Here is a 14,675-nt window from a genome sequence, read left to right as displayed (position 1 = left end):
CAGCCCTGCTCTGAGCCCAACACGGGGCTGCACCTAGGGATTGGGCCTGCCCTCTGCCACCCGGGAGCAGGCATAAGCCAGCAGGGCGTTATCTCCCGAAGGGTCCCAGACTGCGAGAGGGCACAGGCCGGGCTGAGGGAACACCCCCCCACACTTCCTCCCAAGTGCACAAATTTTTGTGCACCGGGCCTCTAGTCTATATATATAAAAAGCCAGTGTCCATGATGACCAAATGACCAGTCACCATGAGGTGAATTGAGCACTTCTTTGTCCACAAGCAGGGTGGGGCGGGACTAGGGACTGGTGAACGGGCTGAACAGCTGACCTCTTGGTCCCTTTCCCCTGCCCACAGGCTCCGATGGATCAGCGATGGTGAACAGGGGAATAGGGGTAGGTGGCAGGAGGACCAGGTTAGCTGTCAGGCCGTTGGGATCACTAGCTAAATCCCCAGCTGCTAGGCGGCTCAGGCCTGTGGGAAAGCAGGTGCTGGCGACTTCACCTTCATGCATGTGCACCAGGCCGGCTGCTGATGGAACATGATGCTCTCTTGGGGCTGCTCACGTGGGTGCCGGCCCAACCCCCACTGCCACTGCTGCTGGGGCTTGAGGTACTGATGGAAGCTGCGGGGCATGCTCATGCCTACCCGCCCCGGCCTGAGCAGCCCCAAACGGGAAGCGTGTTCCATCAGCGGCTGGCCTGGCACACGTGCATGAAGTTGCCGGCATCTGCTTTTCTGCAGGCCTGAGCCCCTAAACAGCTGGGGATGAGCTGGTGATCCCAAACACCTGACAGCCCAGCGGCAGAGGCGGCGTTTGGCCTGGGGACTGGCAAACGGGCAGAACATGGCCCTGATCGCAGGAGGCTAGGCCCTAGGGACCCTACATGCACAATTTTGTGCACTAGGCCTCTAGTAGAATATAAAGACTCAATATTGACCCACACATGCATGGAAACTTGGCAAATAACAGAGCTGCCTTTGCAGATTAGGGAGGCTAGTCAATAAAAGGCACAAAGACAGCCCTAGCCGGTTTGGCTCAGCGGATAGAGCATCGGCCTGCAGACTGAAGGGTCCCAGGTTCGATTCCAGTCAAGGGCATGTACCTTGGTTGTGGGCACATCCCCAGTAGGGGGGTGTACAGGAGGCAGCTGGTCAATGTTTCTCTTTCATTGATGTTTCTAACTCTCTATCCCTCTCCCTTCCTCCCTGTGAAAAATCACTAAAATATATTTTTAAAAAAAGGCACAGAGACAAATGCATTAAGAACTTCACTATAAAAAGAAAAACCAATATGTTTTAGAAAAAAATATCAACGATTCTCATTATGACCTTGAATTCGAAAAGAATTTATTACACAAGAAACAGAGAGCATAAAACTATAAAAGATTGGATTTGTTTACAGTAAAATTAATACATCTGTTCCTCAAAGGGGATACCATGAAAAGACATACTAGAAAAAGAAATTTGCAACACATCTAACTAACAGATATTTTTTTTTATATAACTAGACTATATCATGAAAATAACAACCCATCAAACAGAAATAAATGGTCCAAAGATTTAAACAGATACTTCACTGGAGAGGAAATCAGAACAGCCAAATAACATAGGAAAAGATGCTCCACCACATTTGTATTCGAGAAAAACGAAGATTAAAACTGCAGTGACTACCCTAGAGGATAGAGTGTCAGCCTGTGGACTGAGGGGTCCTGGGTTCGATTCTGGCCAAGGGCATGTATCTCAGTTGCAGGCTTCTCCTTGGCCTGGGCTCTGGTTGGGGCATGTGCAGGGGACAACCAATCAATGTGTTTCACTCACATAGAGATTTCTCTCTGTCTTTCCCTCTCTCTTCCACTCTCTCTAAAAATCAATGGAAAGATATCCTCGGGTGAGGATTTAAAAAAAAAAACACACACAAAAAATTGCAGTGACTTACCAATTTATAGCCACCACTTGGCAACAATTTTAAAGCCTGCCAATATCAAGTCTTAGCAAAGATCTGAATTAATGTTACAAGTGGTACAATTACTTTGGAAAACCAATTTGGCATTATCTAGTAAAGCTGAATATAAATATACCTTACAACCCAGCATATATACTGGGTACATATTTGTATATACTCTGAATAAACTCTTACTGTATATACCAGGAGTCATGCACAATAATATTCATGACAGAAATGTCTATAAGAGCAAAAAACTGAGATCAGCTCCAATGTTCATTAACAGAAGAGTTGATAGGAAATGCTATACAGCAATGACATCTGAATAATCTATAGCTACATGCAACAGCATAGTTGAGTCTCTTGAATATAATGTTGACAAAAAAGCCAGTCATAGAAAACTTCATATATATTATTCAATTTACATAAAGTTCAAATATTTGCAGACTAAATGATATACAAACAGGACAATAAAGTAAGTAAATGGTAGATACAAAATTTAAGACCATTTGATCACTTCTTAGGGGATCAACTGATACACTTGAGTGATGGCCTGTGAGGAAAAAGAGGAAAGGATTAGGATGGGTAATAGGAATATTCTAGCTCTTAAGCTGGTTTCAGGATGGATTATATGGTGTTTGTATTACAGTATTCCTTTCACAATTTTATAAATATGATTTGTATGGTTAAATATCTGCTAAAACAAAAATAAAGTACATAATTTAAGGTTTATCTACACATTGAAAACATTTTAAGGCAACGGAAATGTCATATTTTAAAATTATTCATTGGGCCACTCCTCTAGGAAACTGTACTTTTTTAAAAAATATATATTTTATTGATTTCTTACAGAGAGGAAGGGAGAGAGATAGAGTCAGAAACATCAATGAGAGAGAAACATCAATCAGCTGCCTCCTGCACATGCCCTACTGGGGATGTGTCCACAACCCAGGTACATGCCCTTGACCGGAATCGAACCTGGGACCTTTCAGTCTGCAGGCCGACACTCTATCCACTGAGCCAAACCAGTCAGGGCCAGGAAACTGTACTTTTAACTAGATATAAATAAACTTCTACATGTCATTTCCTTTACTCATCATGTGTTTTTTATTGTATTAGCTCTCTCTCTTACGGCATTCTAGCAGTAAAGAGGAAAGACCGCGGATACTTAGTATATGGCCTTCTGCCAAAATTCTGACACAGATTTCGAAGTTAGGACCGCATGCACATCTGAATGTAAACTGGTACTTGAAGGTAAAGGCTAATTCTATTAAACTCCATTTTTTAAAAAAAGTTTACTTTCAATAGATTTTTAGTTAGCTTTGGTCTGTATATCATAAAGAGGACACAGATGGGTGTCAGGAAAGTGGAAGAGCTGAATTAAAATTAAATAGGGAGATCAAGTTGTTTATAGTTATGTTATGGGGGCTAGGCCTTGACAGTAGTCACCACAGAATTGGAGATTTTTGCATAAAGGTAGACTACAAAATCAAAGAGTAGGTTCTGATAATATGTCAAAATAAGCAAGCAAACTTTAAAGCTCAGAGCCAATGTTCAAACCAAAAGTTTGGGTGGCAAGGTAAAAGAGATGGAAAATCCTGTCGTGGGCATAGGGGAACCTCATTAGAATTCAGCTGCGGTTAAAGGTTCTGGAGCTGCAGCAGCTTCTTGCTGCATAGAGCACCCTTAATAACTCACCAAAGATAGAAACTGGGTTAAGAAAAGCTGCGCCTTGAAAATGGAAGATATTAGTGGCATTATTTTTATGATGGAATATATACAGATAATTTAGCTTTGATGCAGGCCCAGTGATAGCCTTGGGACACAGGGAGTTCTGGAATTAGAATGGCCCTTTAAATTGTTCCAAGTTGGGCTGAGTTGGCCAGGCCTTTATGTCCCTCTGTCATTGGATGTGGGCCAACCTGGGCTGGAGCATGACCTTGGGCAAGGCAGCTCTCTGCAGCTGAGGCTGTCCCTGAAGGGGCTGACAGCGGAAAGCATTCTGTCAACAGCATTCTCAGCAGCTGGGACAAGTCTTTCACTGCAGTGGGCATCTGACTGGCACAGCACAGTGACCAAATTCCATATAAGTCCCTCTTGGAGTTAAAATGTTGTCAAATTTTACTTTTTTGTAACCTAAGGGCTTCATAATATTGTGAAGGAATTCCTTGGATGCTACCACATTTGAATCATTTCACTAATCATTTCCTTTTATAACACTGAATTTATTGATGAGATTCAAAAGTAAGAGAAACTGCTCATTATTTTACAGATAACTGCCTTAAATTTAGATGGGCAACATCTCTTTGAAATCACAAATTTAGAAAAATTGCAAAATTTGAAATGGGCATCCTTCAACAACAACAATCTCACTAAAATGGAAGGCTTGGAATCCTGTGTTAACTTAGAAGAGCTCACATTAGATGGAAACTGCATCTCAAAGATAGAAGGTAAAGTATTTGAGAAATTGAAAGTCAGAATATGAATATCTAATTGACCAGAGCAAAAAATGAATGACACTGAGGTACCATTCCTGAAGAGGGAAAGCTCTAGAGAAGTGCTAAGAAGGTTAGGAGCAGAGTATTCTAAACACCTATTATGCAGCGGTTCTCAACCTGTGGGTCGCGACCCCTTTGGGGGGGTCGAACAACCCTTTCACAGGGGTCGCCTAAGACCATGGAAAACACATATATAATTACATATTGTTTTTGTGATTAATCATTATGTTTTAATTATGTTCAATTTGTAACAATGAAATTGGGGTTCACCACAACATGAGGAACTGTATTAAAGGGCCACGGCATTAGGAAGGTTGAGAACCACTATATTAGTGGGCTCAGTGACCACCTGCTGAATATCATGAACCCAGGTAGCTGACTTTCACCACCTCCCCTTCCCTCTCCTCTCCTCTCCTCTATGCCAGTGTTTACCTACTCTTACCAAACCTAACACATTGCAAACGAAGCAGTAATTAGTATTTATTGAGTTGAAAAAATGAACGAATGAGGTGCTTTAAAAAAGATAAAACAGCCCTGTTTGTTTTTCAAGATATGGAATTAAGGTTACATTTGGAAATTGAAGACTTTAACAAAAATGAAAATATTCATAAGAGATTGAAAATCAAATGTACTATGTAACCTTTTATATGGATCCATATGCAAGTATAATTAGGCAGCTTCACTAATGTCTGGGTATGCGCGTGCGCATACACACACACACACACACACACACACACACACACACATACTTATCTGGGCATCAAACCTTTCTGGATGTGCATTTTAGTAACAGAGAGGCCCTTGGCAAGGACTGAGGTAAAAATTGGAAATTATGGCTGGAAAAAAGACTTAATCTATACTTTATTCACTTTTGAATTCTTGGATTATTTTTAGCACATGTGTGTGTACTACCTTTTACATAAAATAGAACATTTTATTTCAAAAAATCCTATATGCAAAAGCAAATATTAAATATCTTTTAAAACAGCATGAATAGCATTGGTTATACTTTATGTTAATGGCTGTTAACAATGGATTTCTAAACCCTGCTTGAGCACAAGAATCACTTGAACTAATTATTGAATATACAGATTCACAGGTCTCTCTGTAAATTTCAGTTAGTATGCCTGAGGGTAGCGCAGGCATTTGTGTTGAAAACCATCACTAGTCTTCCATTCCCATACAATAGGGTGTTAGTTTAGCTTTGTACGAATAACTGAGAACCCCATTTCCTTTTTATTCCCTTCCATAAGCCCACTAAAGGGAAGAATCCGCCAACTTATACTCACTTTCCCTATACCTACTTCTCAGAGAAGATAGCTACCCCGCTAAACTTTAACAGATATTTCTCTTCATTTTTCCAGACACAGATAGGTGTAATATCTATTTAAGAATTTCTGCTTGGATGGTTTCATCTTAACAGACCCTAGATCGATTTACTTTCAGCATTGCAAAGTCCTGTGATAGAAGTTGGTGGGAAAGGAGAGGGGGTAAAATTTACTGAGGACCAATTATTTGCCAAAAGCTATAACTGATGTTCTTCAAATGCTGTGCCACTTAATCCCGTAGCCCTTTAGAAGTAGATTTTAGTATGTCCATTTTGTGGATGAGGAAAATGAGGCTCAGAGGTCACATCATTTTACAAATCTAGTAGTGATACATTTGGAACCAACTCTGACTCCAAAGCTCTTATCTTTCTTTCTTTTTTTTTTTAATATATTTTATTGAATTTTTACAGAGAGGAAGGGAGAGAGATAGACAGTCAGAAACATCGATGAGAGAGAAACATCGATCAGCTGCCTCCTGCACATCTCCCACCGGGAATGTGCCCGCAACCCAGGCACGTGCCCCTGACCGGAGTCGAACCCGGGACCCCTCAGTCCGCAAGCCGACGCTCTGTCCACTGAGCCAAACCGGTTCGGCCAAAGGTCTTATCTTTCAACTGTACCTTCCTATCTACAGTTATAAAGTGCCTACACTATGTAACGTACAGAGGAGTTAGATTGTGGTGAGAGGTGGCATTTTTTTTAAAAGTTCTGTCTAGAGTACTTTTAATCATATAAAAGAGGAATTAGCCTAATTGACTCTTTTTAATGCAAATAATACCACAGTGAGGAATATGCTCCAGAGTATTATATTCCAGTTCCTTACCCTCTTTTTAAATGGGGTAATTATTTTTACCTTTGTGTAGACCTTTGTGTTACTGAAGTGGTTCTCAACCTTCCTAATGCCGCAACCCTTTAATACAGTTCCTCATGTTGTGGTGACCCCCAACCATAAAATTATTTTCGTTGCTATTTCATAACTGTAATTTTGCTACTGTTATGAATCATAATGTAATCATAATGTATCTGATTTGCAGGATGTACTTTCATTGTTACAAATTGAACATAATTAAAGCATAGTGATTAATCACAAAAGCAATATATAATTATATATGTTTTTTCCGATGGTCTTAGGCGACCCCTGTGAAAGGGTCATTCGACCCCCAAAGGGGTCACGACCCACAGGTTGAGAACCGCTGTGTTACTGTGATGGTGAAAAAATCTTAATTATATCACTTGAAGTTTATTTGAAAGCAAAATTTATTATTTCCTACTATATAATACCTTCCTTTAACAGCTAAGAAGAATGAGTCTACTTAGAATTCCAAAACTGGAATTTAATACATTAGCTAGGACTTCATACACACTATATCCTTAAATAAAAGGAAAAACGATGATGGTTACTATTACAGAATCAGAAAAGCCACTTGAATTTAGAAAAAGAGAAACAGAAAAATGACCAGATGGTTATTTTTTAAATTAACCTTTCAGTGCTGTCTGAATGTTTTCTTGAATTTGCTTATTTTTCTAGGCATTTCCAACCTGACTAAATTAACCCGCCTCAGCATAAACAATAATCTCCTCACTGGTTTGGAAAAGCATACTTTTAATAACTTGCTTCATCTTCACTCCCTTTCTCTTGAGAACAACAGGATCACTTCATTGAGTGGTTTACAAAAAGCTTTTACTCTAATTGAACTATATATAAGCAATAACTATGTTGCTCTCAATCAGGAGATCTACAATTTAAAGGTGACTATCTGGGGTAATGTTTTTGTCTTTAAAAATACTGTTTCTTTGTACTCTGAAAGTAATGCATGTTCCCTGTACAGGATTTGGGAAATACAGAAAAATGTAAAAAGAAAATAATAATCAAGGATAACACGGTTTATCCCACTTATGTATATACATACAAACAAATGTATGTGTAACTGCAATGTCCCCAGGTTGATAACCTCCATGGGTAAATTTTTTTTAGTACTCAAATAAAATAACCCAAACCCCGTTCCTCCTAACTCAGTACTTCTAAAGATTTCCCAACCCGGATAGAGAGTAAGATTCTTTAACATTTCCTGTTCTCAGGGCAATTCTTAATTATCTCTCACGTTCTTACTGGTTCCGACTGGTGGATCTGTCTTTCTGGTCAACTTTGCCTAGCTTTGCTCTCTGTAGTTCTCCCAAAGAAACCTCTCATTCAAGCTACTGTATAATAGGCTTTACTGAAAGTTTGAATAAAATGGGAATTTACCACAATGCAGAATAGGAATTCATTTCAAATGTAACGTGTGGTTTAATTGCTTATAAAGTTCAATGGCCATTTCTTACCACTGGAACTCTCACCTTGGCCCCTTTTCTTTTGCTTATACCATAGTTCTAGGACTTTATCTCCTAACAAAATGTAGGTCCATTTCCCATCTTCCCTCAAGTTCAGATTTATCCCCATCTTATTCCCCAATATAAATAGTTCTTCTAAAGCTTGCAGAGGCAACCTAATCAACAATAGCAGCAACAGAATAAAACATTTTACATTATGATACAAAATAGTTTCACTCCCTCTAACCTTAGCGTCTCCCAGACATATCCACTCAGGACCCTTTCTTCACAACAAGGGCACATTAAAATGTCTTCTCTAATAAGAAAGCACATTTTCCTTAAAATGAATTCTGCCACACTCTCAGAAGGTAAGAGCACTTTAGTTTTATCCCTCATCAGAAGGCAGTGTTCTCCATCCCAGTTATATCTCTATGCACATATACGTACTATTTAATAGGCCATTATTCCATAAACAAAATATACTCTTTTAAACTTACTTAATTCCCTCCAAATTATTACCACTGATAGATCATATATTTAGCACCAGCATCCAAAAATGGATTCTGGTCATATTGTACAAAATTGGACTCTAATGATCTGAATGGGTAACACTTGTACTAAAAAGTATACTTAAAATCACTCAAATCACTATAAAATGATAGAGTATTTCAAATATTAAAATTCAAGGATAAACTCTTAAGGGGGAAAAAATTGAGACTTGTTAATGACATTTCCACACAAGCTGCCCAAATGGGACAATAAATCTTTCTATATAACTTTAAATGTATGTATTTTTATTACCCAGAGTTTATGCAACTTGGTCATTCTAAATGTGTATGGAAACATTATTGTATGGAATCAAGAAAATTACCGGTTGTTTGTAATATTTCATCTTCCAGAACTGAAAGCTTTGGATGGAATCTCAATTGTAAGTTGTTTTATGACTCAGTTTTTGGTCCATAGGGAATATATGAATAGTCACATATCCATAGGCCATAATTATACTTAACACTCTTTATCTCTAGTATGATACCCAAACTTACTATGCTTATTAACATCTAGGTTTCCAAAACACATTATGGACCTGGGTTTTCAAATTTTTTCCTCTGGCCAATTCTTTTTTTCCCCTTTTTATTAAATGTATTGGGGTGACGCTGGTTAACAAAACTATACAGGTTTCAGGTGCACAATTATACAGTGCATCATCTGTACACTGTATTGTGTGTTCATCCTCCTCCTCTGGCCAAATCTAATCCTCTGAAACGAGGTGGCAGGGAAGAAAAATGCTGGCTACATTTGCACCCACTAATTCAATGCTTAAAAAATAAAGAGCACAATTTTATAGAACAGGATAGAAAAAAACTGTTCTGGAACCCTACCAAAAAAACTGCTCTGGAGTCCTACCATCCCCTTGGACTCCAAAATAGCTTCCTATTTCCTGGAAAATACAGTTATTATACTTAAGAAAAATATATTTAAACCGACAAATGATATGTCAACATTACCAGTAAATGAACCAACAAATGATATGTCAACATTACCAGTAAGCTGTAAAGAAAAATAATACAGGACTAAATATGAAAGCAATATTTAGAAACTTGAATTCTGTAACAACTAAGTTAATACAGGGCTCTTGTGTAACACTGCCTAGCGCCTGCCAAACAATAAAATTCATTAATCTAGAAAATTGAGAGATAGTTATGACTGTTTGGCACTCTGAGATGCTCTGAGAAGATTGCTAATTCTAATCTGCTGCTCTCTGTGGTCACAAAACTAGAAAAGGGGAAGCCAATTAATCAGAAAACTTTTGGACAAGAATAGGTTTACTCCCTCCAAACACCACAAAATAAATCATGGCCCCAAACAGAATGGGAGCAAGGAGAAAGGCCTTGAAGCCCTCCCCGGTTTGGCACAGTGGACAGATCATCTATTCCTCAAAATAGAAAATCAAAAACATTCTCCCCCAACACAAACAAATTCTCTAAAATCTTGTACTGGGTTTTATTTAGATATTGGCTTTCATTGAGGGATGTTTTAAAAGTAGACATAGGAAACCCATGTGCTCAAATGATAGTGGCAAAGATCCTTCCTCTCTCTCTGTGCCCTCATTGAAGGATCACGTGAGAAAGTGCTTTTAGAAATAAGTGTGGGAAAACTTTTTCCCCAAGGAAAAGTTATGCTCTGCTCACTGACAATGAGTGTTGTTTAACTATTGTTCCTTTCACTTTTGACTACCTAAAAGCTCAGGGACAAATTATGGTTCAATAACAGAAAACCCTGTAGGATTTATGGTCTATCTGTCCCTACCCTGTTTTTATCTATTTTCACTTAGATCATTCTTGGACCCCATCTCCACTATTTATTATTTTCATTTTACTGTTGAATTATATGTGCTTCCTATAAGCTGCCACACATTCTCTGTGGGATGAGATAGAGTATAAGTATATGAATTAATAATGGAACATGAAGACCAGACTGAATAATTTAGACTTTAATTGAGGCATAATGGGAAGGGAAAAGATTGAGTGGGGGGGGGGGTAACATATTCAAAACTATATATTAGGAACTTTAATCTAACAGAAGTGTTTACAGTAATAGATGAAAGACCAATAAGACTATTAGAATAGTCTACATGTGAAGTATGGAGAACCTGAATCAAGGGGAGTTGACTTTATTTTTTTAAAAATATATTTTATTGATTTTTTACAGGGAGGAAGGGAGAGAGATAGAGTCAGAAACATCGATGAGAGAGAAACATCGATCAGCCGCCTCCTGCACACCCTCTACTGGGGATGTGCCCGCAACCAAGGTACATGCCCTTGACCGGAATCAAACCTGGGACCCTTCAGTCCTCAGGCCGACGCTCTATCCACCAAGCCAAACTGGCTAGGGCATGGGGAGTCGACTTTAAAATGGAGAGCTGAAAGGTATGAGAAATACTGGGGAGAACTAACAGAATTTAGTAATCAATTGGATTTAAAGGACAAAGAAAGGGAAGAGTAAAAGATGTCTACAAGGTTTGAGTCTATACTAGTAAAAGATATTACAACAGGAATATGAATATAAGAAGAAAAGCACTTTTCAGAAATAAGATTATTAATGTTGAACACACTAAGTTTTATATGATAGTGGATCATCTGACTGGAAAGGCCAAGCAAGCAGTTGAATTCACAGGACTAATTTTAATTATGGAAATTTAATTTACATTTGTTTAGATTTGGAAGTAATTTGAAGAAAGTTGATAGTTAAAACCAAAAGCATATGTAAGATTCTCTAAATTAAGAGAGTAGAGAAAGTAAATAAATCCAAGTGAGGCTTTAAAACTTCCATTTAGGAAATTTACAGAGGAAAAGAAGCCATAAGGAGTATGTGCCCAGGGAGATAGAAGAGCAATATAATTCTAGAGTTGTTTTTGTTAATCCTCACCCAAGGATATTTTCCCCTTGATTCATTTTTTTTAGGGAGAGTGGAAGGGAGAGGGAGAGACAGAGAGAGAGAAACACATAAATTGGTTGCTTCCTATAAATGTGCCAGGATCGAGCTGTAACCGAGGTATATGCTCTTGACCAGAATCGAGCCCTGACCCCTTCTGTCCACTGAACCACGCCAGGTAGGGCTTCAGGTTCTTTTTCCTTGCTCCCATTCTGTTTGGGGCCATAATTTATTTTGTAGTGTTTGGAGGGAATAAACCCATTATTGTCTAAGTTTTCTGATTAATTGGCTTCCCCTTTCTTAGTCTTGTGACCACAGAGAGCAGGCTTTTTGTGGACTTTTTGTTTTCTCTTATTGGCATTTCTGGATTTCTGGCTTCTCCAACACCTAGTTCAGCATACATGAGGAAAAAAGAAAACCCAGGTCTACAGGAAAAATTCACTTCTGTGTATTTCCTTTACTGTTACATCACTATCCCACTCACAGCACTTACCAGCTATGTGCAGGGCCTTCCCCCAGGGGGATCTACAACTTGTCCATCTGTAGTCTCTCTTTTGCTGGCAGACAGAACAGTATCATTGGCGTTCTTTGTCAGATTAGGTCCTTCTCTGCAGTGCTATAGACCTCCCAATGTTCACCTACTTCGTAGGCCCATATGGCCACCTTCACTAAGCATAGGGTGATGTCTGCTTGTCAATTCCAATTACTTTCCAAACCTAGAAGGAAGTTCTAATGGGTATTAACATGACCTACTTTAATGTATCCCTCAAATTTCCACAGGACCATGCCCCATATGGGCATCCCTTTAATAGGCCAGGCTTCCATTGCCCTCCTGCCAGGAACAACAGATGAAGACCTCACACATATATTTTTATTATAAATAAAACGCACCAGGGAACTCACCACAATGTCATTCCTCAAGTCCCAAGGTCCCTAGCTGGTCTGTTTTCTTCACTGTACCTTTCAGTCTCCTTCTTTATTTTATACTAGAGGCCCAGTGCATAAAATTCATGCACAGGTAGGGTCCCTGGGCCTGGCTGACAATCAGGGCCAATCTGGTTCCTCCTGGCCTCCCTGCCTCCTCCTTCCCTCGCTCCCTCAGCGCCCCACCATCGCCCCTGGTCCCCCGCCATGTTCCACACCACCCCCTAGTGGTCAGCACACATCATAGCGAGTGATTGAACTCCCTAGGGGACAATTTGCATATTAGCCTTTTATAATATAGGAGGATACCATGTGCAGGGGTTTTAGTTGTACTTAATAGGAAGAATAGAGAGAAATGAGTCCACTCCATTTTGACCTGGAACCAAAGAATGACTGTCATTTAGTCATCTGTATGGGAAGACATTCCTTTCTAAATGTTCTCATATATAGGACCCACCAGAGACTGAGTGTGCAAAAGATTTGTTTGGTGGCAGACTAACTTCTGACATGATCGCAGAACGACAAGGACATTCAAACTTCACCCAAATGCAAGAATTAAATTGGACCTCATCATCCATCAGGTAAAAACATTTTTTATATGTTGTTTGATATTATAATTAAACATGTAATTATTATCAGTTTTTAAGGTTTATAATTTATATATCTACCCGAATATAACTTATAATTCAGAAAATTTTCTGCCTTACTTCAAAACCTCATGCTAACTTTGCCACCCTTTGAAATACTCTTATAATTTTTATCATCACATGCTATGGTTAAAAATGTCATTAATCTCTTTCTAAGACCTTGTATTTCTCTTTTCGTTTACAACCAAGCTTTTAAAAGTTAGAATATACTAAGTTTACTCCTCACATCATATTACCCTAATTAATGCAATCTAGCTTCATTCCTCTGACACTATTTTTATGAATGTCATCACTGTCCTCATGATTAATAAATCCTTTTATTGCCTATCTTTTTTTCCTTATTCTGCACTAGTCACACACAGAATAAGGGAGAAAAGAGGCAATAAAAGGATTTAATTTATGATAATGACCCCCAAATTTTGCCCAAACCTAGGCTCCATACTTGAATATTCCATTGCTTTCTAGATGCCATCTAGGAAATAATATCTACATATTGTTGCCCACGCCAAAAATCTAAGTTACTTCTCTCTCTCCTTTGTCCTTCATTTTTAATTAATCACCATGTTCTACAGAGTCTATGTCTTAAGTAGGTCTCATAATTACCCTCTTCTTTCCATAGTCACTACCATTAGCCTAGGTTGGTTAAGAAACAATTTTAGAAACTTTCTTGACCTTTTATTGTCATATATAACCTTTCCTGAAAGTCCATCTACAATCCATAACACCTTTTAAGATGCAAGGTTTATCAGAACATGTCCCTTGCTAACATTGTTCAATGGCTTTCTATTGTCTACATAATAACATTTAAAGTCCAATTGTACAACACAGAAAACGCTGTTAAGTACCTGTTTATTTTTATCTCTTGTAATCCTTACCTCTAGGGCCCTATAACTCTCTGTGCTCCAGAAATCCTAAAATATTATAGTTCTTCAATCTCAACCATAAGATGATGTGTCATGTTTCTGCTTTTGCTTATGCCTCTCCCACTGCCTAGAACTCTTTCTTTTCTAATTTGCCTAACAAATGCCTATAAATTCTCCAAGTGTCATTTTAAGATCCTTCTCCCCTGCAAAGTAATTCCTGACTTTGCCAAATATGCTTTTCTTTTCCTAAAATGCCATTACACCTAACTCTATTATAGCAATTTTTCTTCTTTATTTCAGTTTTCTGGATCCCACTCCTTGACGGTAGAGACAGTGTCTTTTCATATTTGCTGTAACCTTTCCTAGCATATTGTCTGCACTTATGAAAATATGTTGAATGAATAAATGTATGTCATAATTGTAATTTCAGGGTTTCGTGCCGGGAGCCGGTCCATCCTTGCTGTTTCAAGGGGCCTGGCCTATATGGCATACTGTTCTTAATATGTTTGCTCACCTTCTTGGTGCTGTGTTTTAACCAAGGTCACCTCTCTGAGAAAGGTTGTTTCCCCAGGTAGAGATTTCCCCCTGAAGTTAGGGAGGGAATAAAACCTCTTAACTAAGTGCCAGGCGGGTAATTAATCTCTTTAACTATGAACAATCATGCTTAAGCTACATAATCTTTACTCCCTGGAATGGAGATAAGAAACACCCTAACCTTTGGAATAGAGATTGA

The 14,675-nt window shown here is 38.8% G+C and overlaps 1 protein-coding gene across 1 annotated transcript in view; it reads left to right on the top strand.

Moving 5' to 3' along the window:
• The window catches only part of LOC102774786 (leucine-rich repeat-containing protein 9), an 84,246-nt gene that overhangs the window by 41,427 nt on the left and 28,144 nt on the right, over nucleotides 1-14,675 (top strand). Inside the window, 5 exon segments of the mRNA XM_015566478.1 lie at nucleotides 3,060-3,194; nucleotides 4,213-4,390; nucleotides 7,295-7,515; nucleotides 8,882-9,004; nucleotides 12,883-13,013. Of these exon segments, the coding sequence (XP_015421964.1) occupies nucleotides 3,060-3,194; nucleotides 4,213-4,390; nucleotides 7,295-7,515; nucleotides 8,882-9,004; nucleotides 12,883-13,013 (788 nt within the window).

This window comes from Myotis davidii, unplaced genomic scaffold, assembly GCF_000327345.1.
Source record: "Myotis davidii unplaced genomic scaffold, ASM32734v1 scaffold281, whole genome shotgun sequence".
NCBI lineage: Eukaryota > Metazoa > Chordata > Mammalia > Chiroptera > Vespertilionidae > Myotis > Myotis davidii.
Note: the sequence above shows the minus strand (reverse complement) of the source record. Positions and strands in the feature narration are given on the sequence as shown.